This window comes from Sphaerodactylus townsendi, linkage group LG04 (assembly GCF_021028975.2).
Source record: "Sphaerodactylus townsendi isolate TG3544 linkage group LG04, MPM_Stown_v2.3, whole genome shotgun sequence".
NCBI classification, from domain to species: Eukaryota; Metazoa; Chordata; class Lepidosauria; order Squamata; family Sphaerodactylidae; genus Sphaerodactylus; species Sphaerodactylus townsendi.
This window is the reverse complement of record NC_059428.1, coordinates 85,996,000-86,020,195: the sequence shown is the minus strand read 5'-3', so window position 1 is coordinate 86,020,195 and position 24,196 is coordinate 85,996,000. Positions and strand designations below refer to the sequence as shown.

General features: G+C 42.3%; 1 protein-coding gene across 4 annotated transcripts in view; it reads right to left on the bottom strand.

Annotated features, from left to right (window-relative positions):
- The window catches only part of GPM6B (glycoprotein M6B), a 133,677-nt gene that overhangs the window by 43,966 nt on the left and 65,515 nt on the right, over positions 1-24,196 (bottom strand). Inside the window, exon 1 of one of the 4 annotated variants that reach the window (XM_048492681.1) lies at positions 2,419-2,872. The exons of 1 other annotated variant lie outside the window; for it this stretch is intronic. In XM_048492681.1, coding sequence (XP_048348638.1) covers positions 2,419-2,467 — 49 coding nt within the window. In that variant the 5' untranslated portion in view covers positions 2,468-2,872. Of the gene's footprint in view, positions 1-2,418; positions 2,873-24,196 lie in introns of those variants that run through there. 2 more of the 4 variants (XM_048492682.1, XM_048492684.1) reach the window with 2 other exon arrangements.

The window sequence follows — 24,196 nt, the reverse complement described above, 5'->3', positions numbered from 1 at the left end:
AGTTCAAATTTTGACCACTCAAAATAACATTGTACATGTTTTAATCCTGTGTTCAGTCTCCTGTTACTAGAGACAGACCCTGAAATATCACTGTTAACAGGAGTGTGGTGGGACCAGGAAATGCTTCTATTAGCACACACAACATGCAAATAGCGTTCATTTAAGGTTTCCCTATGTAATCTAGAGTCGTTTTATATATATATATGCCAAAATCCTGTGGAAATCAGTAAGAATTTAGTGCATGCTTAAGTCATTTCCTGAGCCCTTCTAAGGAGAACTGCACCCTTCCTTGCTCATTGACTGCAAGGCTGGTTGATTTCAGTTGGATGAAGGCATGCTTTTAGACTAGCCACATAATTTAAAGTTGTCAACAGAAGCACGTTTCACCTGAATTCCTACTGCATGTGGGCATGGGGACTGGTCTGAATTTTATTTCACAGAGAGAGAATACCTTTGCCTGTTTGGGTCCCTGCTGAGTAGACAAGCAGAGGATAGATAACGCAAAACCAGTGGTTCCCATCCCTTATTCACTCATGTACCCCTTGGCAACTCATTTCCCTACAGTTGTACCCCCATTTGAGCAAACCCATTAAGTAATTTTTTTCACGGACCCCAAACATTCTGGCATTTACCCCTGGAGTTGCACATATCCCAGGCTGGGAACCACTGGGAGTGGGAACCACTGAAGTAAACAAATATGTATTTTTCATATTTAATTATTCTATGTATAATAACCAGCTCCACAAAATACATTTTAAGACTAACCTTCACAATGGTTGTTGCTTCCTGCTTTCTAGTTTGCATCCACATAAGCAACCAAAATGTTTTGAATCAAAGATACTCAAATAAATTCCAACCACTCTATCAAATAAAAAATGATCTAAAGATAATGAAAGAAGCTAATTGAGCCTATGGGTTGTGTTTCTCATACTGCAGCCTCCCCAAAAGAAGGATACTACTTTTGAAATACAGAGAAGCTTCAAAATCAGTTTGCAATATGGCACAGAGATCAGCTGTTAATTCAACAAAAATGTATACTGGCCTAATGTGAACCACTTGAGTAAGCCAAAGTGCCTTCTTTGGATCCTAGCCATTAATTTTAATTGCAATAGCGGAATCAGGGGAAGTATAACAGGACAGAAATAGGGAATATATGTTCAGTCCACCAGTATTAACACAGGGTTTCCACATTCAGTCCACCGGTATTAACACAGGGTTTCCAAACCCTTTCTCATGTTGAAGGGGGTACCTGTAAACACAACTTCAGTTGAAAACCATTAGTGATGCTTGCTGTACATGCAGCATGCCAACAGTGCTGCAAAGTTTGATTTCTTGACATCATAATGTTTGGAATAGAATCTCATGGGGTATTATACCACAGTGTACACACTTGCTAAATCTCACTTTATTGAATCCCACATACTCCTTGGTGCTCTTTCTGCGTTATATGGATAAATTGCTCCATTAAAGTAGCATGCAGGATATAGATCCTAATATTTTCACTCCAAATTTAAGTACCAATTAATTTACAATCAAACAAAAACAGATGAAATGGCAGTTAGCATCCCAAGTGGTTATGCAGGCAATATTAAATCCACAGCAAATATTAATCTACAGTAGGAAAAAAATGACCCTCCAGGTTTTAGAACTGCACCATACAGAAGAAATTACTCTTGTGTTGGCAGTAATCCTGCATCCAGTAGTGTATGTTTAATCTCTTTCAAGTCAGTGGTTTTACACAAATGTAATGGCTGAAAATTTTCAGCATGAACATTTGCTATGGATCAATCAAAAATGCTAAGACAACAAAAACAACACCTGAAGTTTTTAACTAGGTAAACTTATGCTGTATGCTGTTGAACTTTAGAATATGTCACCAGCAGTATTCAAATTCTTTCTTGTTCCAGCATACCTGTCACTTTCTTTTATCTAAATCTGTCCACTTCCACGGGCTTTACAGCAACACAAGAGATACATGCTATTCAAGAACAACGAGACAATTCAATAAAATATTAATTCTACATTGGCAAAAAGCTTCACATTATCCTAATGCAGCATTGCCTAAATCCCTTTCTGAGGCTTAAAATGCTCGAATGGGTCATATATATATGCATACAAACACATATAAACTCAGTCAATTCTCTCTAAACTGCTTTAAATACAGTACAGACTTTTATCTGTCTGTCTGTTTCTCTCTCCTCTGTGTAGGAGATGGCTGAAATGCCAGCTTAGAGATGGGGATAGATTCCTGTTCCGTTCATCTGCTGTCAAGTCATACAGATTAAAAATCCTCAGAAGCTACAAGATGCAATGATTGTTTAAGTGCTACGCTAAAGAGAATGACAAACACAGCCTAAATCTTTTCACTGGAGGTTCTTAAAAAGATTTAAACAGTCTATTGTTTGGACCTCTGGGTACCTTTTTTTTCTTGGCTTTGTTCTGTATTTTCCTCGGTTGCAGTTTCCATGGCTGGCTTTATACCATCCACCAAAAATGCTTTCGTTCCCCACCCCTAGCAAAGACTTTCTCTCTCTTCCTTCTTTCTTCCTTTACTTCTGTCTCTTATTTACCGCGGCAGTGATTGAGTGGCTCTGTTCCTCACTACAGTAGATTACTCTCCTTTCCAAAACGCACAAAGTCTTGTCAGCTTCAGTAGCGATCTGCCTACTGGTCCATAAAAATCTCTGCCAGCAAACACTCAGCCATACGTCAGAGACCCCAGTTATAAAATGGCCATTCTGTGCTTGATTGTCTCCCTGCTCCCGATGTATTTGCAGTGGGAACTGGAATCAGCTTGCCTCCCTTTTCTTTCACGTGCTTGCCACTTTCCTTTTCTCCCTATGAATGTTAATCAATTCTCGGGTGAAGAATAGATGTGTGACATCAGAAGAGGGGCTGCATCTGAGGGAGTGAAAGGAGCCCCCTCCTGTTGCATGACTCAGCGATGACACTGGCCCCCTTCTCCCTACGCCATCTCTAAGGAGAGTCCATGTCATCACACAATAACAGGACTCCCTTTCCCATGGGACCCTATTATTATGCCTGCATTTTGATTTATTCCATATGCCTTCCATTCTCACACAAGACATTAAGAGGACGTGCTAGACTGCTGCTGTTTAGCCTTTGAGTTTTAAAAGGTTACGTGGGATTTAAATTTTAAAAAGAGTTAACAGAGATATATAGGCAAAAACACAAATAAAACATTTTATCACTGCTTTCAGCAGAGTGAAAAAATCTCTTCATGGTTCTTTATGATCAATTAAACATTGTGACACAAGTCTAAGAGTCAAGCAATGGAGTCTTCCTCTGACAGAACATACCTCTTCTTCCATGAGAAGAAACTTCAGTCACTAGTAGAATGTAGAATTCAAGCCAAAAAATAATGAAAAAAACAGGCACTTAAAAGATGAGCAACATTTCAGGATTCATGGTGTAGTAGTTAGTCTAGCAGACCAGAATCTGGGAGACCAGAGATCAAATCCCCACTTGTCTATAAAGGTTACTGGGTAATCTTAGGCTTCTTGTTATTTCCTCTCAGCCACGCAGGGTCAATGTCAGGATAAAATGGGGAAGGGGAAACCATGTACGCCACAAGGAATTTATTGGGGAAAGGGTGGGATACAAATGCACTGAATAAAATTTGCCACGTTTGTAGGCCCCCTTCCGCACGGAGGCGGAAGGGGTTGGGTCGGCGTAACCCACGCTGACCCGATGACGCTGGGACCGTCCACATGGACAGTCCCGGAACCGGCTGGGACGACGGCGCAGAGCTGCGCCGTCGTCCGGGCGACTTACCAGTCCCGCGGCCCTCCAGCACGTCGCTGAGGCCAGGGGACACACACCCCTGCCCTGCGCGGCCGCTCCAGGGTCGCAGGGCAAAGGGGACGTGTCCCCAGGCCTCAGCGATGCACCGGAGGGCCACGGGACTGGTAAGTCGTCTGGTGGGGGGGAGGCGTTTGGAAGCCGCTGCCATTTGCACGGCAGCGGCTCCAAGCTGGCATTCCCAAAAAACCACGCTGGGGAAGCGTGGTTTGGGAACGCCGGCTTCGCGCCGGTCGGGCGGCGCGAGGGCGGCGCGGCTGCGCTGCAGCTGTGCCCCCTGTGCGAATGGCGGCCTGGGGACAACGTTTTTGCCGTCCCCAGGCCGCCATATTCCGCCCGTGCGGAAAGGGCCTTAGTTTCATGTTTTCCCCAGGGCAAAGATCCCTTCAAATACAAAACTAAAAATGGAAGAATCTTTTTCCAGTATTGATATGATATAAATAGAATCCAAGAAAAGCACCTGGTTTTCACAGAGTTGGTACTATAAGAGGCCTCATAATTTGCCATTTTAGGGTTTTGTGCAGAAATAAAACAGTCGCATTAAAAATGTGGCAAAAGCTGGCAAATTGGAAGGGTCCTTGCTTGAAGATGTTTTCAGTGGATTTTTTTTCCTTTGAGAAGTTTTTTAAGTGTTTCTATTGAACACAGAGAACCCATTTTGCTAGTTGACCTGCTAATGTATGACAGCACTTGCCACGTACAAAGCCCAGCATGCAGAAAAACTGCCCAACAAGAACAAGGGCTCAAGGCAGACATTCTTCCAGTCCTGCTGGCTGTGCACACGCCAGATCTCTCTGGCCCTTTCCGCACGGGCCAATAATGATGCCCTGGGAACGGCAAAAACGCCGTCCCCAGGGAGCCGTTCGCATAGGCAGCGCTGCCAAAACGCAGCAGCGCCGACCTGGCTCCCTTCCCCCTCCCCCAGGGCAGCCTCAGGCCGCCTCCAAAAACCTCCCTCCTGGAGGGAGGTTTTTGGCACAACAGCGCATTCCCGGCGGCGCAGTGCGAATGGCACCGCCGGGAATGCGCTGTTGTCCCAGTCCCTCTCCCACTCACCTCGTCTCCTCTGTCGCCCTGCTGGCCTCCGAAGGCCCTCCCTCGCTGTCCTCCGACCCCTGGAGGTCGGAGGGCAGCGTGGGCGGGTCTACGAGGCCAGCAGGGCGACGGAGGCGACAGGAGAGGGACGGGGAAGAGGCAGGTTGTCCCAGTCGGTTCTGGGACCGTCCATGCGGTTCTGGGACGGTCCCAGCGTCGTCAGGTCGGCATAGATTACGCCGACCCAACCCCTTCCGCCTCCGTGTGGAAGGGGCCTACGTCATGGGAGAGGTGGTAGGGGAAGATACTATAACAGGCAATGTTTTATCTGCATTTCAAGAAGATACAGTCCCTCAACAAGTGAGGCACTCTTGCCTTTTTAAAAAAGATCTAAATAAATATTCCAAACACGATGCAGCAAACTTGAAGCAAACAGCCATGTGCTTGAGGCTGGGACTAGTCACCAGGAAACAGCAGCACTTCAATCTCCTCAACAAGAACAATGAAGAGGAAGAAACCCTTCACATTCTCTCCTTCTTCATCTCAACTTCTTTTAGTCCTGTACAAAATAGTAGAGACTTTAGCTTCCATTTCATCTTCATGTCGTTTTGTCTTTCAGGAAGGGAAGATAGGAAGAGTGGGGCAGAAAGTTCAACATAAGTTTCCCTCTTGTCTTTTGTGATGGTATAATCCCAAAACCTTTTTTCTTCCTTTCAAAATATCTGGGAGTGAGAGTGGGTATTTTCTGGGAATCCACTTTTGGGCACGTGAGCTCACAAATCTCTTCACCTTCCCATTCCAAGAACAGACATAGTTGTACGTGTTACCTTTTTAGTGCTCCTACTAAACATACCAAGACACTAGCCCTTTCTGCACAAATCACCTAAAACATTTGTAAAACAATTTCAATCCCTCTCCCCTTTACCACAATGTATGCATGCACTCATCCCCTCAAAACAAATCATGGCAACATTACATGTTTTTTTCCCTCTTGGTTCAGTTGTTTTGAATTGATGCTTCAATACTTCACAGCTTTGTGCTGTGATTTTCTATACCTTATATAATTGATGCTTCAAAGATTAAACCCCAACAAGTGAAAACAAAAACAAACAGAAGTAAGGACAATAAACAGGTGAGAGGCAAGCTCAGCAAAGTGATCCAATGGTACCAAAGAGGAAGTTCAGGGACAGTACAGAGGTGTGGGAAACATAGTAAACTAGCGGGGCCCGGCCACGTGTTGCTGTGGCTTATTGTGGTGAAATGGGAAAGGAACAGAAGCAACAAATCAATTGCAGAAGCCAGCAGTACGTGCTTATGCAAACACGCAGCCTGATACTATGCGATGTCAGTTATGTGTGTGCCCGCATTCCTTGAGGGGGGGGGGAATGGAAAGGCACCCCTCCCACACATCTAGGCTGGCTGGTCATGACCTGGGAGTAAATTTGGGTGTCACTTCTGAGGAAACCTCTGAGGGGCGCGATGCAGCCATTCAAAGTATGTCATGGTTGCTGTACCGAGCTTACTCCTGAGTAATGCGTGCCTGGTTTTCTTAACTGTAACCGCAGTATTCAGGGAATCTAGGGTGCCTGGCCCCTCCCTCCCGTCCCTTGCATGTCGCCCCTCCCTCTTTTCCCTCCCTCACTTCTCTTCCCTTGCATGCCACCCCTCCCCCTCCCTCCCTTCCCTTTCCCTCCGCTAGAGTGGGTGGGTCATATCAAGATGCTGGGCCCCCTGCCTCCCCTCCCTTGCATGCCACCCCTCACTCTCTCCCCTCTCTCACTTCTCTTCCCTTGCATGCCACCCCTCCCTCCCTCTCCCTCCCTTCCCTCTCCCTCGTGTGTATGTGTATGTGTTTCACTTCCACTCCAGTTACTGCCTATGAACTGTTTTCACAGCTCCTATCTGGCCATCTGAGTGAACATTCTAAGCAGCACGAACATTCTAAAGGTGACAGTTACACACAGGCAGCTGCATGTCCTTCACCATGGTGCACCAGGAAAAAGGCGTTTTACCTGGGCCAGGTGTGAAATTTCATGTATGTGAACATCTAAAAACACTCTCAACTGGCTGACTATAGTGGCTGGGAATTTTCAGAGGAATTGGCCCAGCAGTTACTGAGGTATACTATCATCAACAAAAACACTGTTAGCTTTTTATATAGATAGATTGAACAGCAAGTGAAGCCATTCTGAAAACATTACAAACCAAAGAATCATTTAAAAAGGGGAGTCACTGAAAATGTTCTGACACCTTTTCAGAACCAAAGGGGGGAAAAAACAAGGAGGAACTCCATGGATGAAATGTTTTATTTCCTGCCTCAAAACATTTTAAAACGTTTGTGTTGAAAGATCAAGTATGCTGCAGGCAACACTTCAGTACGTACCATCACTATTTTGTGTTAATAGGGCAAAGTTCCTTGACAAAGGTGGCTTATATTATTTTCATTTTGTCCTCATAATAATCCTGTGGAGTAAGTTAGGATGAGTGTTTGTGACTGGCCCAAGGTCATCCAGCAAGCTTCCCTAGCACAATAAGAATTTTATTTTAAATGAACTTCATTTTTTAAAAAATGACACGTAGCCCTTTATGGTTATTCCCATGATTCTTCAGTGTGTGAAAAGAAAATCAGACCACTCTTTCTCCTAATTTCCATATATTAGTTTGAAGGTCTGAAATGTTGGATAAAGATCTTCAAACAACCATACATCCATAGGGGGCTTTCTGTGTAATCAGGAACCCTGGAAAGTTAGTCCCAGTCATTGCAATTGGATCACGTGGGCTTATGGACTATATTTAGACTTCCAGATCAACATATGGAAGCAGGAGAAGGAACAGATTACACAATCCCATTCCCCTCCATCCTAGCATCTGAAAAGGAATATTAACAAAGACTCACTGAGCTCTCTTCCAACATCCATAGTATCATATATATAGATTTAGGCAGACAGCCATATTGGTCTGTAGTAGAAGGAAAAAATTCAAATTTAGCTGAACCTTATACACCAACAAGACTGCTACTATATAAGTGTTCAAGCGTATCTGATGAAGTGAACTTTGACTCTCAAAAGATTACACCATGGAAAATCTTGTTTGTGATCAACCTTAACATATTATACCTCCCAGCATCTGGCATTGTAAGACATATTGCCCCAGGCTTCACTTAGGCGTAACGTCTAAGAATAGCTGGCAGTCCTTTTGAGAATGAGGTCACCAGAGTTACACACAATATTCTCAATGAGAGTGTACCAGAGATGGACACAAAGACATTGCCAGACTTGCTGATACAGATTTTTTTTAAAAAAAGTTGTGACATCTGAACGCTATTCTTTTTAATTTGTAAAAAACATTTGCACATGTATGAGCCCACAAATAATGCATATAAGCACACTTGTACCAATGCTCTCTGCCGACTCCTTCAAAAGTTCCAGTATCAGTGAATGAAATGTTACATGATGCGTGTGGCTGAAAAAGTATCTTCTTGCTACTGCAGATATCTTAAAAAGGAAAATTAAACCAAAATGTGGAAAGAGATGGAAAAGCAACACTGAGACCCCTTCCGCACACGCAAAATAATGCGTTTTCAAACCACTTTCACAACTGTTTGCAAGTGGATTTTGCCATTCCGCACAGCTTCAAAGAGCACTGAAAGCAGTTTGAAAGTGCATTATTCTGCATGTGCGGAATGAGCCTGAGTCTCTTGTCCTTTTAGAAAAGATAGAGATAATTTGATTTGACTTTGTTTTTGTTTTTTTAAGTGTTCTAGCTCAGGCTAAAACTCAACAGAATAGAGCCTAGCAGAAAGTGCCATCAAGCTGCAGTTGACTTATGGTAATTCAACAGGCTTTTCAAGGCAGAAGACAAACAAAGGGTGCTTTCCCATTGCCTGCCTCGGCGTCAGGATTCTGCCCTTCCTTGGTGGTCTTCCATCCAAATACTACCTCAGGACCAACCTTGCTTAGCAGCTAAGATTTAACAAGGTTAGGCTAACCAGGTCAAGAGTGTTGAACTGGTTGTGCTGACACATTGGTCCCTCTGCCAGCATAAGGAGCACCCATGCCGGCAGAAAGGACAAAGACATGGACGTCTGGTTGCCCCACAGCTCAGTGTGGCACAAACCCGGAAGTGGGTGCTGCCGTGGAGTTACACTAGCATTGAAGCAGATAGCATGGGGGTAGGGGGTTCCCAGTGGTGGAGCAAGCTTCCACTGGCTTCCACTGGCATTTCAACCCAAGAATGCCGCCGTCCATGCCTACAGACTTATTCCACACAAAAGTATGGCATAAGCCTGTTTCGGCTATGGGGTGATTCAGGTGGCAGGAGTGTTTTCAAATTATCCTCCTTTCTGTGCTGCCTGAGGCCACTTTGGAGGTGGTGCAGCTCCACCTTTGCTGTGCCATCCCTGGCTGCCCCAGCACTCTCCCCCCCCCCACCTATGGTACTCCCCTCACTCCCCCATCTGGAATGAGCAGTTTGTAGGCAATACAAAAGAGTCACTACTATTTAAAAGTCTACAATTTGTTCAGCAGCCAATTTGATGGCAGTCAAATGTACAGACACAAAAGAAATTGCTCAAAGTATCTTCTGGTAGTATTCTGTTTGGTTGCATTAGCATTAGCAGTAAAGGTTGTTACATTCAGCAGATGCCAGTTTTCTCATTTTTCTTTTATTTTCACTTTAAATAGAATGCTTTCAATCCAGATAATTTAGTAGTTCAGGCAAAAGCAGGGTCTACAAAAAGACGCAGACTAGTTAGCACATGAAAAAAGACTTCTGGTAGCCAGGATATAAAGTATACAGATTAAACTTTATGGGTATCTGTTCTTCCATACAAATTCTTATTCCAGTCTCCCATATCTAGAATCCCCTTGTATCATTAATCTAATGTAGAAGGCTCTGTCTTGAATGTGCAGCTACTGATTCTGCCAGTAATGAATAGTTTGTCTCACAAGACCACATGAATTTTTCAAACACTAACTGCACAATTGACTCCATTTATCTTGCAGAGCTTTCTTTTTGAGGATTTCAGTTTTTAAAATGGTAACAAATGAAATGTCCTGACTCAGAGAAGGAAAGTGTTTTTCAGTACTGATTTCAGCCATCTGCTTTTCAAGAGAATATAGTTTACTTGGTTATCATGCAAAAATATCCAGAGTTTAGATACACTACTTGCTCAATCTGAAGGTGCATTTTTAGTAAACCCCATATTAGTTAAATGCTCTATTTCTATTAGAATATTAAAATAGTGATTACAGAGCTACTCATTTCACTATATTTCCCACAAACACTTTTTTCTCATTAAAGGGAACCCAAGATTAGCAAGTTGTGCAAGTTCCCAATTAGTTCATCTGCTACCAATGTGTGCCAGGCATCTCTAAGGGAGGTAGTTCTTCTAAGCTCCCATTCTCTCCTCTTCCACTCCCCTGCCGCCCCGCCTGCCCCCCCCCCCATCAAAAGAAACTCAGGCTCAAGGACTGCATCTATTGGAATCCTGCACATGCAGAAAGTACTAGTTCTTTCTGCATTTCACAAAGGTCTTGAGAAAGCAGTTCAGAGCAGCCCGGCAACAGCAGTCAAAAGCCTTTAACAGTTCATTTTCTCTCCCACTGCCAGGGGGTGATGCACAAAAGTTAGGCATGCTCTTTGGGAGTTCAAAGCAAATTTTACATTTTATTGTTTAATATTGTGTCATTTAAAGCAACTGAAGCACAGACGTATGCAAGCTAAGTGTAAGATGCATTATGATAAGTATTGGCAAATCTCAGAACAGCAGGGGATCTCACATACACAATTAACCTAAACACAAAAGCACTGGAGGGTAAGTTGGCTTTCTAGTTAAGAGCCTTGCCAGGGTAGGATTAGTGCCTACAGTACTTATTTCTAACATTTTCTGTGTTGGAGACATGGGTTGCCATCCCTTCCCTTGGGAAACTCAGAGAATTCTAAGCAAGAGATTGAGGAAAGCCACATTTTCAATGTAACTCCACCTTGTATTTTATGTACAAACAACCTCTCATAAAATCTAGAGGAAAATTTGTTACTGATTTATTTCATGCTCTCTGAATACAAAATGTCTGCTCAAAAATGTGTATTCTGCTTGTAGCAGTTCACTTTGGCCCTAATAAATATACACCTGGCAAACAGTTGCTTGAAGAGATTCATAAGCATCGATACAGCTTGTTAGGACTGTCACGTTCTCATCAAAGTCTTTCTAAAGGTACCCAGAAAATTTGTCTTTCTAAAGGTGTTTCTGCTGGTTGTCAACTAGTTTTGCAGAAGTGCCAGTATGAGTAGGGAAGGGTCAAAATCTTCCCCTTGCTGACAAGTGGAGCTTTGGCTAGTCCCATGGCCAAAGCTGCCATTCTCTCTGTCTTTTGTTGCCATGTTATTAATTCAAGCAGCGTCCTTCAAGTGGCTGGATTTGTCTCAATGGCCGTCTGTTTATGACATCAGAGGTAGCTGAAGTACAATCTCCCCTGACTGCAGAAAGGGAGGGCAACTTTTTCTAGATTTTTTTTATTCATAGTATGTAAATACACCAGCTACATTCAACTCTGTTCTAATGACACTGGAATCCTGTACCAGCAGAACCCCCCTCCCTCCCCCACACACAAACTAAGAATATGGAATGAAATGCACAGAATATGGAATGAAATGCACAGAACACAGAATATGGAATGAAATGCACCCCCCCCCCCACACACACACACATGCAGTGTTGAACATGGAGGGAAAAATACTGGACACCAGTGTGCTGACCCTGCCTCACCCCCCTCTGCATAATCACTAGATTAGCTGCACAGTATGAACACGTAGAGATCGTGTCTGTGTGTATGCTACCTCCCTATGATCAGAAAGGCCATTTATGCATGCAGTACATACGCTTTGGCTGTTTGCTTTGCCATTTTTTGTTTACACAGCAATACTCCCATTCCCCTAGCCAAACCGATCCACTATTTGGTCAGCACCCTGCTTCTTTGTTGTTTCCATGCAACCTCTATTTGGAGAGGCTGCCTGCTGTCTTTTTCTTCCTGCCATCTTTGTTCTGGCATTACTTTGCCAGATCATGTCAATTTCTTGTCAGTTTCATAGTCTATCGCTCCAGTTGCAGACTTTCAGTGTTGGGGAAAAAAGGAGAAGAAAGAAAAGTAAAGTATTCTGGTTCTTCTGAAATGGTGGCCCAAAGAGAGGGAGGAACTGCTGTGGAGTGGGTGGAGAAAGGTGGGGAAAAGAAAACCCAAAGAAAGTAAAACACTAGTTGATCTGCTTCCTTTGTCTGCAAAGGGAGAGAAAAAAATTGCTTTTGGAAACTGTGGGAAACTTTGAAGGTGGGGTGACTGCTGAAGAGGACAAAACACGTGCATAACCAAGAATAAAACCTAAAGGGAATGTACACTCAATTCAAAGGAGATCACAAGTGAGTAAATGGCCAATGTTTGGAAAGCAGTATTGCTGATAATGTGGAAGGAGAATACTTGCAGACACTTCCTCCAAGTATGTCATGCTCATGAAACAGTGATCATGTGGCAGTGAGGGGAGAGGTCATCTGTACAGGGCTCATGGGTAAATCAATTACCCTTGTAAACACTCCACCACAGTCAAATGCATTTATGACATGCTGGAGTATTTGCATGTAGCATTTCCAAATCAATACCACAACTTGGTGGGCTACTCAGCACTGGTGACCTAATGGCACCCAGAAAATTTGTCTGAGAGTTCGTTTCCACACCTGCATTCTGCATTGTATCCACTGTAGTAATAAGCATATTCATGGCGTTTACTGCCCATTTCATTTGGAACTCAGAATGTAGGTTGGCAACATCACACAATTCATTTCTTCCCACACTGATCCCCAGTGACAAATGTCACTGTACATTCCAAATGATAAAACTTACATGATGCATCCAACCTCTAACACAAAGTTAATCTAAACCCCAGTGTAAGAGGAAGTTTGCTACAGGATTGCTGGTTGCTATGAACATGTATAGTGGCAATACACATAGTGCCTTGTCTAATTCTAGATGTATCACATTTTCACTAAAAAAAATGGAGATATTACCAAAGCAAGAAACTGTAGCAATTATACATCCTTTCGCCTCCCCATGAACTGCTTTTTTTTTTTACTTTTTAAAGAGAGATAACAGGCAGGCTACTTTCTGTGAAGGAGCCAAGCCTGCTAATTCTGATTTTTTTTTCTGATGGTGAAACACAACAAATTTGTTCATGTCGATGAAAACTGTTAGAAGCAAGAATTATTGCTATGAAGTCAAGCAGAGAAAATAGCAAATGTTATTTGTTCTTTCTAATAATTTTAAAATATATGTTTTAAGAAACAGAGGATTGGATCCATGCATCCTAGTGTTTTTGTGGGTTCAAGGACTTCCACCAGCAGAATATGTTTTTCCCACTTCAACCATTCTTAAGGCAGCCCAAAATGCTCCTAGATTTGGGAGGGGATTAGGGACTGCCTTGGGGAGGGGTTGTAGTGTTCTACAGGCAGAAGTTCTTGCACCCGTGGAACTACTAAACCAGGGGTCTGCAACCTGCAGCTCTGTAGCCGCATGCGGCTCTTTCATCCTTGTACTGTGGCTCTGTGTGGCTTGGGACCTGAGCAACCTGAGGACCATGCTTTGCCATAATAAGCAAGCGCACAACTACCCCGGGCCATCTACAGAGGACGCCCCTAGCCGGGCAGGTGACACCATCCCAAAACAAATCAATAAAATACAGCAATAAAACCTAAATAGCTGCTTGCTGGAGTTAAAAGCTGTTTGAAATAAAAAACGTCTTCACCTGGCAATAGAAGGAAAGCAAGGAAGAAGCACACCAGGCTTCTGTTGGAAGAGTGTTCCAAAGCTTGGGTGCCACCCTGAGAAGGCTCCCTCCCAAGCCCCTACCAGATGTATAGATGGGATGGAGAGACAGCCTTCCCTGGATGATCTTAGTAAATGAGTGGGTTTATATTGCAATAGGCAGCCCTTCAGGTAACCTGTTCCAATGCCGTGAAAAAAACCAAAAGCACAAGGGAGATATTCCAGGACTCAAGGCAGGGCTCTGTGACCTATGACTGGCCATCGATTTTCAGCCACAATTCAAAGGACATTATTGATTTATTAAAAGTATTTATGTTCTGCCTTTCTATAGCCATATTCAAGACAGTTTTTTAAAAAGTGCGATAAAGTACAACAAAATCAAGAATAAAACCACGAACAATAAAACCGAATAAAACACTATTAGAATACAATAAAATATACTAAAACCATATTATACCTTTTAAAAGTCACTAAAATACACATATAAGGTATGTTATGTAAGGTATATTACATAATTTTATTACATACATAAGGTATATTACATGTTTTTATTTTTTATCAGTTTGACTTGTTTTTATTGGTTTCTTGTTACAGTCTTGGTTGGTTTTGTTTCATTGTTTTACTTGTAAGTCATCTTGAGGAAGTCTGGAAAGATAGCACACACATTTCGAAACAAATAAATCTTCTCCTCTTCCCAGATACAACTTGACGTCAGCTCCATTTTATCCACTCAAATGTGTCAAGTGTGCAGTACCCAAACAAAAGATATTTGGAATATAAAACAGTCCCCTCCCTCCAACTTTTTCAGTTTTTTAAAATACCTGTTTCAATAAAGCATTTTAGAGAATTCACAAGTTGGGGTCCTATTTCATATTGTTTTGGTAATACATGGCTTTTGCTTTTGGTAAACATGACCCTGCTTTTAAAAAAATCCTGACTGGAGATAACTGAATTTGGATGCGAAAACTTTTCATTTGTTAGGAAAGCTAATAAGCCAGTGGCGAGGCTAGATCTAACTTTCCACCCACATAAACTGAAGGAGCTGATGGTACATGGCCTGCTGTATTTCTGGGAAAAGTGAGGAGGCCCCCAACATAGGCACTGGAGGAGGAAAGCTGTTCAGAAGAGCCAGTCTCAGAGGATGAGCAGGCTGAGCCGCTGAGAACCTGCTCATCCCTGAGCAGCCAACAGGCCATGGGTCTTCATGGGTGACTGAACTCTTCAGTCCTATTCATCCCTCTGCTCAATGCATAATAACAAAACAGCAGTGCTCTCCTAAAACAGGCCTCTCCATTCTTCTCTCTTTTATCATCATTCATATCTCAACTATGACATGACTGAAAGGGATTCTGATGGGAAACGTGCTTCAGATTAGCATATTTCCCTTCAATACAATAGAGGCATTAAGCGGCTGCATTTGGAAAGCCTAAACAAAAGCTGAGAGACTTTTTTTAAAAAAGAAGAAGCAGTGTTTGAAGTTTAATTATCTATCTCTAACCAGTTTTTTTATTTTAAAAGGGAACGTAGGTACAAAGTTTTAGAAAATACTGGGATAATAAACACGGCATGTTAAGCTTAGTAAAAAATTTGCTCTGCCTGAAGGATGATTTTATCAAAGTATAATGTTAATGCCAACATATTTGGAGCCAATAACAACATTTTTAGGATGAGACTTAAGGAGAACACCACATTATAATGCTTAGAGAATTTAGCTTCTGAATAGTGATGGACTCCCTTTTCCATGCAAAAAGTTAAAATAGGAAGGCAGAATCTAGGTCACAAATGCTAAGAGAGCCTTCTGTACACCTTACATTGTCTGATGGCTCAGACTGGCACCAAGCCAGAACTAAGGGCCTCAGCAAAGGAATGGGGTGTGGGACAAACATCATATAAATAGGAAAATGAGTTTCATAGAAGAGAGAGAAAAGCTAGTAGTCCAAGAATGAAAAGCATTCTTACTATACTTCACCACACTCTTGAAAGGTAATAGCTGAATGTTTGGTGTCCTTTTCAACGTGAAGTTCACCCTGACTTAACATAAAAGCATTGGCTCCGAACTGGAATGAATTTAATTAAGGGCTGGGAAAATGGGAGGCTTTGCATTAACTCAAAACCTACAGGGGTTGATGGGTCTAGCCATCAGGGGAGAATGACAGGACTTTCATAAACTTCCATGTAAGCAGTCAACAAATGCCTTTTCTTCACCAGGTGGATAGCTGTGTTGGTCTGCAACAGAAGAGCAGTATTTGAGTCCAGCACCATTTTGAACAAATTTCCAGAATATATGCTTTCAAAAGTCAAAGCTTGCTTCTCTAGGTGTATGCCAAACAGAGGATTGACTCTCAAAAACTTATGTTCTAGAAATCTTCATTTTTTTTGTAGTTGTACTACTCCTAAAATGTCAAGAAACCAGAAAATTTTCTTTCATTATAACTTCCACAATTCAGGTTAGAATCCACAATCTTGCATTCAACTTAATTGAAATATAGAACTGGTGACCAAACACTTTCAAGGAAAACTTTGGAATTGTTACTGATTATCAAAGGCAATCAGAGTTCTTGCTATATGGCACCAGAGAAATAAAGCAAAAACCAATTCTATAGATAGATAAAAATGGCAAATTTAAACAATTCAAGGATAGTTCTGAAGTCTAACAACTACTATTAAGCTCTCTTCTTCCAGCTCCTGCCATTTCAAAAGTTCTGGCTAGAGCTCAATTCCTTTTTAACAGAGTTATCCTAATTTTCTGATCCTTTCTCATCTCCTTTTTGGTTTTACTTCTTAAAGTGTTTGGTCATTTCTCATTGATGACTGACTTTATGAAACCAGTTTTCTGAAGGAAGTAGATTCTGTGCATATCATTGCACAGAAGAGGTGGAGGCAGAGGCGGTTTACAATGCATGTATTCAGAGTATGTGAATGTTAAAATGGGAGAAATAATGTGGAGTGGGCTAATGCATATCATGCACTAGCAAAACATTTTTCTATTTGATGCTGAAGAGGGAAGAGAAAACAAGTTGCTTGACCTAGAGAAGCAGAAGCCCAGAGAGGCACTAATGAATGAATACTATTCCTTAGTAGAATAAAGCCAGCTCTAGTTCACAAACGTTGAGATTTTTTGTAGGCTTTTTTGTGTCACCTGGAGATGAGGCTCAATTGGATGGAGCGCACTTCCTCCTGAACATTAGACTGGTGGGGGAGGGAGATCCCCTTGATCTTTCAGCATCTATCACAGAACCAGGCCTGGGAAAGCCATGCCTATTCTATAAATCCTGGGTTCTTTTCTCCAGATACTCTGAAACCAACTGAGTTCTCAACAATTTTATTGAAAAATAGAAAACAATAAAACATTCTGATACAGATATTTCTCAGCTAAATAGCACGGTTCCTGCAGGCTTGTTTCAACCCCCTGAGCTGGGAGATGGTCACTTGAGCTCAGCCTGGATTAGAATCCAATGGTCTTTGTTTCTTGGTTCCCAGGAAAACTTCATTTCCTGCCATGAGATAATCTAGCCTTTGATGTATGGCAGTTTGGTTAGTGGCTTCCTTTTGGGTAAATTTCCACAGCCTTTCGGTTCTCCATCTGGAGATCAAAGCCCTTGTCAGGCTAGTGAGACATTTCCTGATCCTGTAATGGAGTAAGGTTATCACAGCATTCTTTCCAGTCAATTCCCTGTGTGACTAAAGCAGAGGGATAGTCAGGTTCAGGTTTTACTTTAGTGTACTGGAGTGACCTGGCTTGGCCTCCTCCATGAGACCCTGACTGCTGCCCTCATTAAAAGTCAATGATTCTAGTTTGGGGGACTTTTCCTTACTCAAGTCCTCCTTCTTTTTCCCCATGGCTGGAGACGAGAAAACTTTAATGCCCTGACCCCTACCTGGTGGAACAACCTCCCCCCACCATCAGGGCCCTGCAGGATCTAGAACAGTTCTGCAGGGCCTGCAGGATGGAGTTGTTCTGCCGGGCTTTTGGGGAGGCCAGCCGCTGAGATGCCATCCCTTGTATTCTGTACTTGTATTCCGTCCTCTGTATTGCATTCCACCTTTGGAATTACATCTGGAATTGATCGCCACTGAGCTGGGCTACTGATATCTGGATCTGTAATGTTTTGGAGTTATTGGATATTTTAAAATGATTTTAACTAAGATGTAATTTATTATTTTATTGGGGTTTATTGATTTTGTTTTGGTGTTTAATTTGTACACCGCCAAAGCCCTCAGGGGATGGGGTGGTATATTAAATGCAATAAACAAATAAATAAACAAACAAATAAACTGGAGTGTAAAAAGAACTGCTCTTCATTTCAGTCATGATGGTAATGCTAGTAGTTTTTCTTTCTGTCCTTACAGTGGAGCACAGGATAAAGACCTGTCTGAACTGGAAGGGCCAGCCTCCTACAGTTCAGGAGAGGAACAAAAAAATTGCATAGCCCTGCCTAAACAGTTGGAGGTATGACCTAACCAGCCTGGATGACAAAAACTCACTGAAGGAGAAGGCCTGTGTTGCCCCCTTCCAACTCTGTGATTCTAATCAGCAACATTAAACACTGAATAGACAAACTAGGTTGCAATCTAAGGAAGTGGAAACTGAAGAAATGTATTTGCTTCAGCAATGGCTTCCCTATCATACAAGTTCCAAATGGTGGAAGAAAACAACAACCATCACTTTTGCTATGGCATCAAGTAAGCTTACAGAGGCATCTGGTTGACAATGGTAAAAACAAATCTGGATATTTTTGAGGTTTGCCTAGCAGTTTTTAATGGGCTGGAGCCAGACTAAACTTTCAGTAAAATTGAACTTTCCTGCCTGCCCTTGCAATGCACTCAAATACATGAAATGCTGCATCTGGGGAACAGGGGACCATGAAAAATGACAAGATGAGAGGGTCCACGGGAGTCTGCACTAGAAATTAACAGTTTGTTTGTTTGTTTGTTTGTTTGTTTGTTTGTTTGTTTGTTTGTTTGTTTGTCGCATTTATAAACCGCCCATCCCCGAAGGGCTCTGGGCGGTGTACACAGGGCTAGACACAATATCATATATGATTGGCCAAACAACAATACACAGAGTAAATAAGTTAAAACAAGTTAAAACAATTTACAAAATTCATAAAATAAGCAGCATCAATACAATATATATACCAGTAAGATTAAAAAAATGAAAGTATGAAAGTATGGCGCCCGAACCCAGGCCAGGCAAGGGGTAGCAGTGTAGGTTAGATGTTATATTGGGCATGCCAATGATGGAATGGCACGCAACACAGGGGCATCCCGGAGAGTCCGCAGCCGGCCTCACCAAAGGCCCGGTGGAACAAAACCATTTTAAAGTCTAGATCCAGCCCATGCTGTTTTTCAGGACTTAGTTGTTTTCAGGACAACTCCCACAGCAATGCTGACACATATTAACAGATGATGTCACCACCTTCCAGAATGTAGATTACTTGGTTGCCAATAATACATTCAAAGAATGTCATGTGAGGAAGGGATTTACAAGCATTTCTATTTATCTGGCATGGTATCATCAATATACTGTGGATGCATATACTCACACAGGAAGTATGCAAAATTGAACAAATATATAGACAATGAATCCCAACTAACTATAGTTTGTAGCTATACATTTAAGACAATAGGAGTCTTAAATAAGGAAACCCTTACCAAGCACAGAAGCACCAAGTGACCCTGCAGATAAAGAAGCCTTAGTATAGAACTCTACTGCAAATCTTGCAATATGAAAGATAATTTACACATGAAACTATCTTTCTACGTGGTGAGCTCTTCTACCTTATGGTGATGAGATTGAAAGGACCAATATTTTCTGGTCCTTTGCATGGTGGTGGAGGTCCTAATGCCAAAATTCACAAGAATAACCATCCAATTAACGGAATGAAAAACACTCTCCACCCCCTGCTTGGGGAGGATACTCAGCATTGACATTCGTTTTCTCTTCTCTCTGGTCTGTTCAGCAGAAGACAAAAAAGAGAAGTCTATGTAAGCATTGCTGCACTCAGGGATATTAATTTATTCTATCACAACAATTCTAAGCTTATCCTTTTTAATTCCCATCACTGAAGTTAAACAGACCCCCCCCCCTCTCTCTCTCTCTCACACACACACACACACGGATGAGAGAGAGAGAGAGAAAGAAAGAGAGAGAGAGACTTAGAGTTCAGAATAAATGAAAAGAAGGATGCATGGGGAGTGTGCAGTGTCAAACTCTTCCTTTTGATTATGCACAAAACTACTTTCTTTGACTACTGAAGTAGGAATCAAGGCAAGAAGAAGAACCTCAGTTTCCCATTAGGACACCATTGTTGAAACAATCCCTTAGTGCTTTGACCAAACGATACTTGAAAACCTGTTCCAAAAGCAATATTTATTCCTGAAAAGAATAACCACTTCCCTTATAATGAATCCAGAAACTGGAAGGCGATGGCAGTCAGCGTGAAGGATTTTAACTGTTAGGATTTTTGCTTTACAGGGTTTAGCGGCTCATTTCTGCTTGCAGGATATGAAATTATTGCAGTTTGCTGTAGTGAATACATGAAGCTAGCTGCCTTTTACTATGAGTCAACTGGGTCATCTATGCTCAGACAGGGCTTCCCACACCAAGAGCCAAATCTTTTAACTGATGCTTCAGTTCTGTCTGGAAAGTGTGTATTCTAAACTGTGGTCCTTCTTAAGCTTCAAACTAGATTTCAGGAACCCTTCATTTGAATTGCAGCTATAATCATGTACATTTATCCCTACCAACTTTAACACTGGCTTGCATTCTCACTTAACATGAATTTGCTCCATCGTGCAACAGGTACAACTTAAAATTAATTACACTGATTTTCTAGCAAGCCAATATGATGTGTGTGATTTTGCCATCAAATCACAGCTGACTTATGGGGAACCCAAAGGGTTTTTAAAGGCAAAAGATATTCAGAGGTGGTTTGTCATCGCCTGCCGCTACATGGGCTGAGAGAGTTCAGAGAGCAGGGACTGGCCCAAGGTCACCCAGCAGGCTTCATGTGGAGGAGTGGAGAACGGAACCTCGTTCTCCATGTTAGAATCTGACACTGTTTACACTGGCTCTTGTAAACCAATCCAGCATGTGAATGGAAACCCTGGTACTGTGTAAAAACAACAGCAGTGCTACTGTACCTTCCATTCCACTACAGCAGACCGCTTTTCTTGACTTTTAAACTACAATGAATGCCTCACAATATCAGTGTAAAAATATGACTGGATTTGCCATTAGTTATACAATCAATCCAAAAAGACCTCAAATAATGTCATTGACAAACTGCTGCAGTCTAGTGTACGCTGTGTTGTCCTCTCACCTCTTCAAGACTAGAAAAGCAGGACAAGCACTGATTCTGAAGGAAACTGTGGTACTAGCCTGTCCACTACGAGCTGGGAAAGCATTATTAAGGCATTTAGTGTGACTCCTGGCCAGCTTGATGATATGCTTAAATAACGGCCACCAATTCCTCGCATTACAACTTTAAGAAGACCTGAAATGTAATCTATCTCCTCCTCATTATTTATAAACAGTTTAAGGTTACACAAAAGAAACAAGATCAAGAAATGTTTACAGACAGGGTTACACTAATGGGAGTGATGGAAAAGCGACATATGGGTTTGGACACATAAAAATTATTCTCAGCTCTGTTGGTTGGTAATGGTGAAATAAACTGTTGACTATAACTACATGTGAACCTGACTAGTATTTGGATGTGCAACCTCCAAGAAATACAACTTCCAAGTCATGACATGGAGGCAGGAAATGGCAAATCACCTCCAAGTATCTCTTGCCTTGAAATCTCCACCGGGGTCACCATAAGTCAGCCTTGGCTTGCTGGCAAAAACCCCAAACTCTACATGTGCCTTTTCATATTTCATCAAAGCAGTAGCTTGGGGGGTACTTCTCAGTGGTTTCTTTCATGCTGCTGGGGTCTTGTTTAGGAGTCTGCTCACACAGTGTGGCTTTCTCCCACAGACACTTGGGGCCACTCCCCACTTACCTCGTCTGAGTGCAACCCTGCAGCGACCCCTCGTAGAAAAGCCTCCGTGGCTTTTGACAACGGAGACATTTGTTCCCCACTCATTTTCCATTCAGGAAATAGCGCGGGGTTCCACATCAAGAGTCAAAGAGGCAATCGAGCGTTCTGATTGGCTGGCACGCGTGTGCATCATTTGCACGTGGGAGTTGCAGCCAGCCGAAGGTGGGGCTCCATTTTGATTGGCTGACCCGAAAAGTTCATTTGGATAAGCTGAACGCATTGTTTTAAGACGTCTGCACATGCTGACGTCACTACCTGTTGCAAATTGCTTGGGCAGAAAAATGAAAGTAAATATCGGTTTCGGTTTACACCACCGACAACCCTGTGCTCAGCAGCACTTTGCCAAGCTGCAAAACAGTGGAGCTCGAGCAAAAAAGAGCAAAAAAGAGCAATGTTGGCATGTCTTGTTGTGCACATGTCTCAATTTCCAAGCACTTTCTGACGGGAATACCCTCCCTAAACAAAATGGCGGTTCCTGTTTCCTGATTGGCCGGAAGCTGCGCGTCAGAGCTAATCAGCCGCGCATAAACAGCCGAAGTTCCCCACCCCCCTGCGGCACCTGCGGGGTTTTTGAAAATGTTGCTCTTTTCAGAGGACCTAATTTGCCGCGCGACAAGGAGGTGGGAGAGCGGCAAATTAAGGGCAGCTGCGCAGTGGGCGCTGGTGACGTGGGGAACGTCCATCCTCCTTGTGTCTTTTAAAGAGGTGACCCCGCGGCTTATGGTGAGTGGGGAGTGGCCCTTGGTCTCCATTCTGCAGATCCCTGAACGCACAGAAAAGCTTTTCGTGATTGGGGGGGAGGGATCTCAGGAAGACTATGAGATGTCAAATTGGGGCTTCAGCAAGAATTGGCAGAAATCTTATACCCTTTTTCAAGAGAGTTTCCATTCACACCAGGACTTGTTTGGATCCAAGTCAGAGTGAGTATAATTTTAATCAGAAAGCACAGTAGCCATTAACCACATAAACTGCTTAATTTGTCATATATTGTGTGATTTAAAAAAATTCAAGCATCATGGATGTACATTGCAGCCATGAGTAAGATTTAGAAAGCATAAGAGAATAATTACAGTTTTGCTCTGTAAGGCTATCAGAGCCCAGAGTGCTTTTCTTCCTGTTTGCTGAGAACTGTTTTGCATTATACATGTACTATGTATTACCATAAATTAATTTTGGACCTCTTGCAATACATCTGTGTCACAGCTGTCACAGTTTCTTAGATCTGCTTTAAACCTACTTTGTTGCTCTATAATCTGTGTTTAAAGATTGTTTCGAAGCAAATAAAAACATACAATTAAGATTAATATTAAAATGTCTGACAACAAAGGGAAAATAACTGTACCTCTTACAACATGAGAGCATCAAGGAGTCATAGGTAAAGGAGAATCTCATTTCTCCCACCTTGCTGGCCTCCCCTTCTTTTCCTCTTGCTCAACCCCCTCCCCCATTTTCTCCTTTTCCTTGTCCTTCCCTACCCCAGTCCTGTGACTGCCTCCACTTTTTGCCACCCTCTCAGGTCATCATCTTGGTTGCTCACTATGTTTTTTTTAAAGAGATGTCTGGCTGTATGAGGTTGCGAATCAATCCCACAAGATTGGCATTTTTCCTAGCTATATTCCTCATATACAGATACTTTGGCTTGAAGGGAGGAGTAACATCACATGCCTTCTCTTTCTGTACTTAGCTCAACTGTGTGGATTTTTAAAATCTGCACTGAGTCAAACTTCAGAATCACATATATCATTGACATACTGTAAGTGAAAAGAAAATTGTATTACCTCAGTTTTCCAGAAAAATAATAAAATATAGAAACTGCAGCACAATTAGTAACACAAACTGGACTTCAATTTTCTAGGTTCCTTTAGTATTCACAGAAGAATAAACTGACTGAAAGGAAACATCCTATCTTATTCGTTTTGCTACTTAGTGTATCTTTAGTTGTTCTTCTCACAGCAGTTACTTTGAAAGTTTATTTTCACATATAGAGTGACCTAATCCTACTGACAATGGAAACAGATCCTCCCCCAAAAAATCAAAGGCGGCAATAAAACCTCTAAGCTACTTTATAGATAAAAATGACCAGTAGTCAGTGGCAGAATAGGAAAATAAACACACTGACAATTGTTTTGTCTAGCTGCTTCACCCCTAGTAAGTACCAGATGCATGCTCACAGACTAACATTCATATGGTTGGAGTAGCTTCAAAGAATTGTGAATGGAAAGAAAATGGGTGCAAGTGTTTTCTGTAAACACTTGTGAAAGTGTTCATGCAGTGCTCTAAGGGTTGACATCTACAGCAGTTCTCATGATTCTACAAACTGTTACGCAAGCAGGTCATCTTTGGTTGTAGCTGCAGTTTGCTCACTCAGCACATCAGTGCAAGCTGTAAAAGAATGGGATAGCACCCTTAAAAACAACCCATATTTTTGAGTACACCCAAACCCATAGGAAGTTATGTTTTAAAGGCACAAATCCTTTGCAG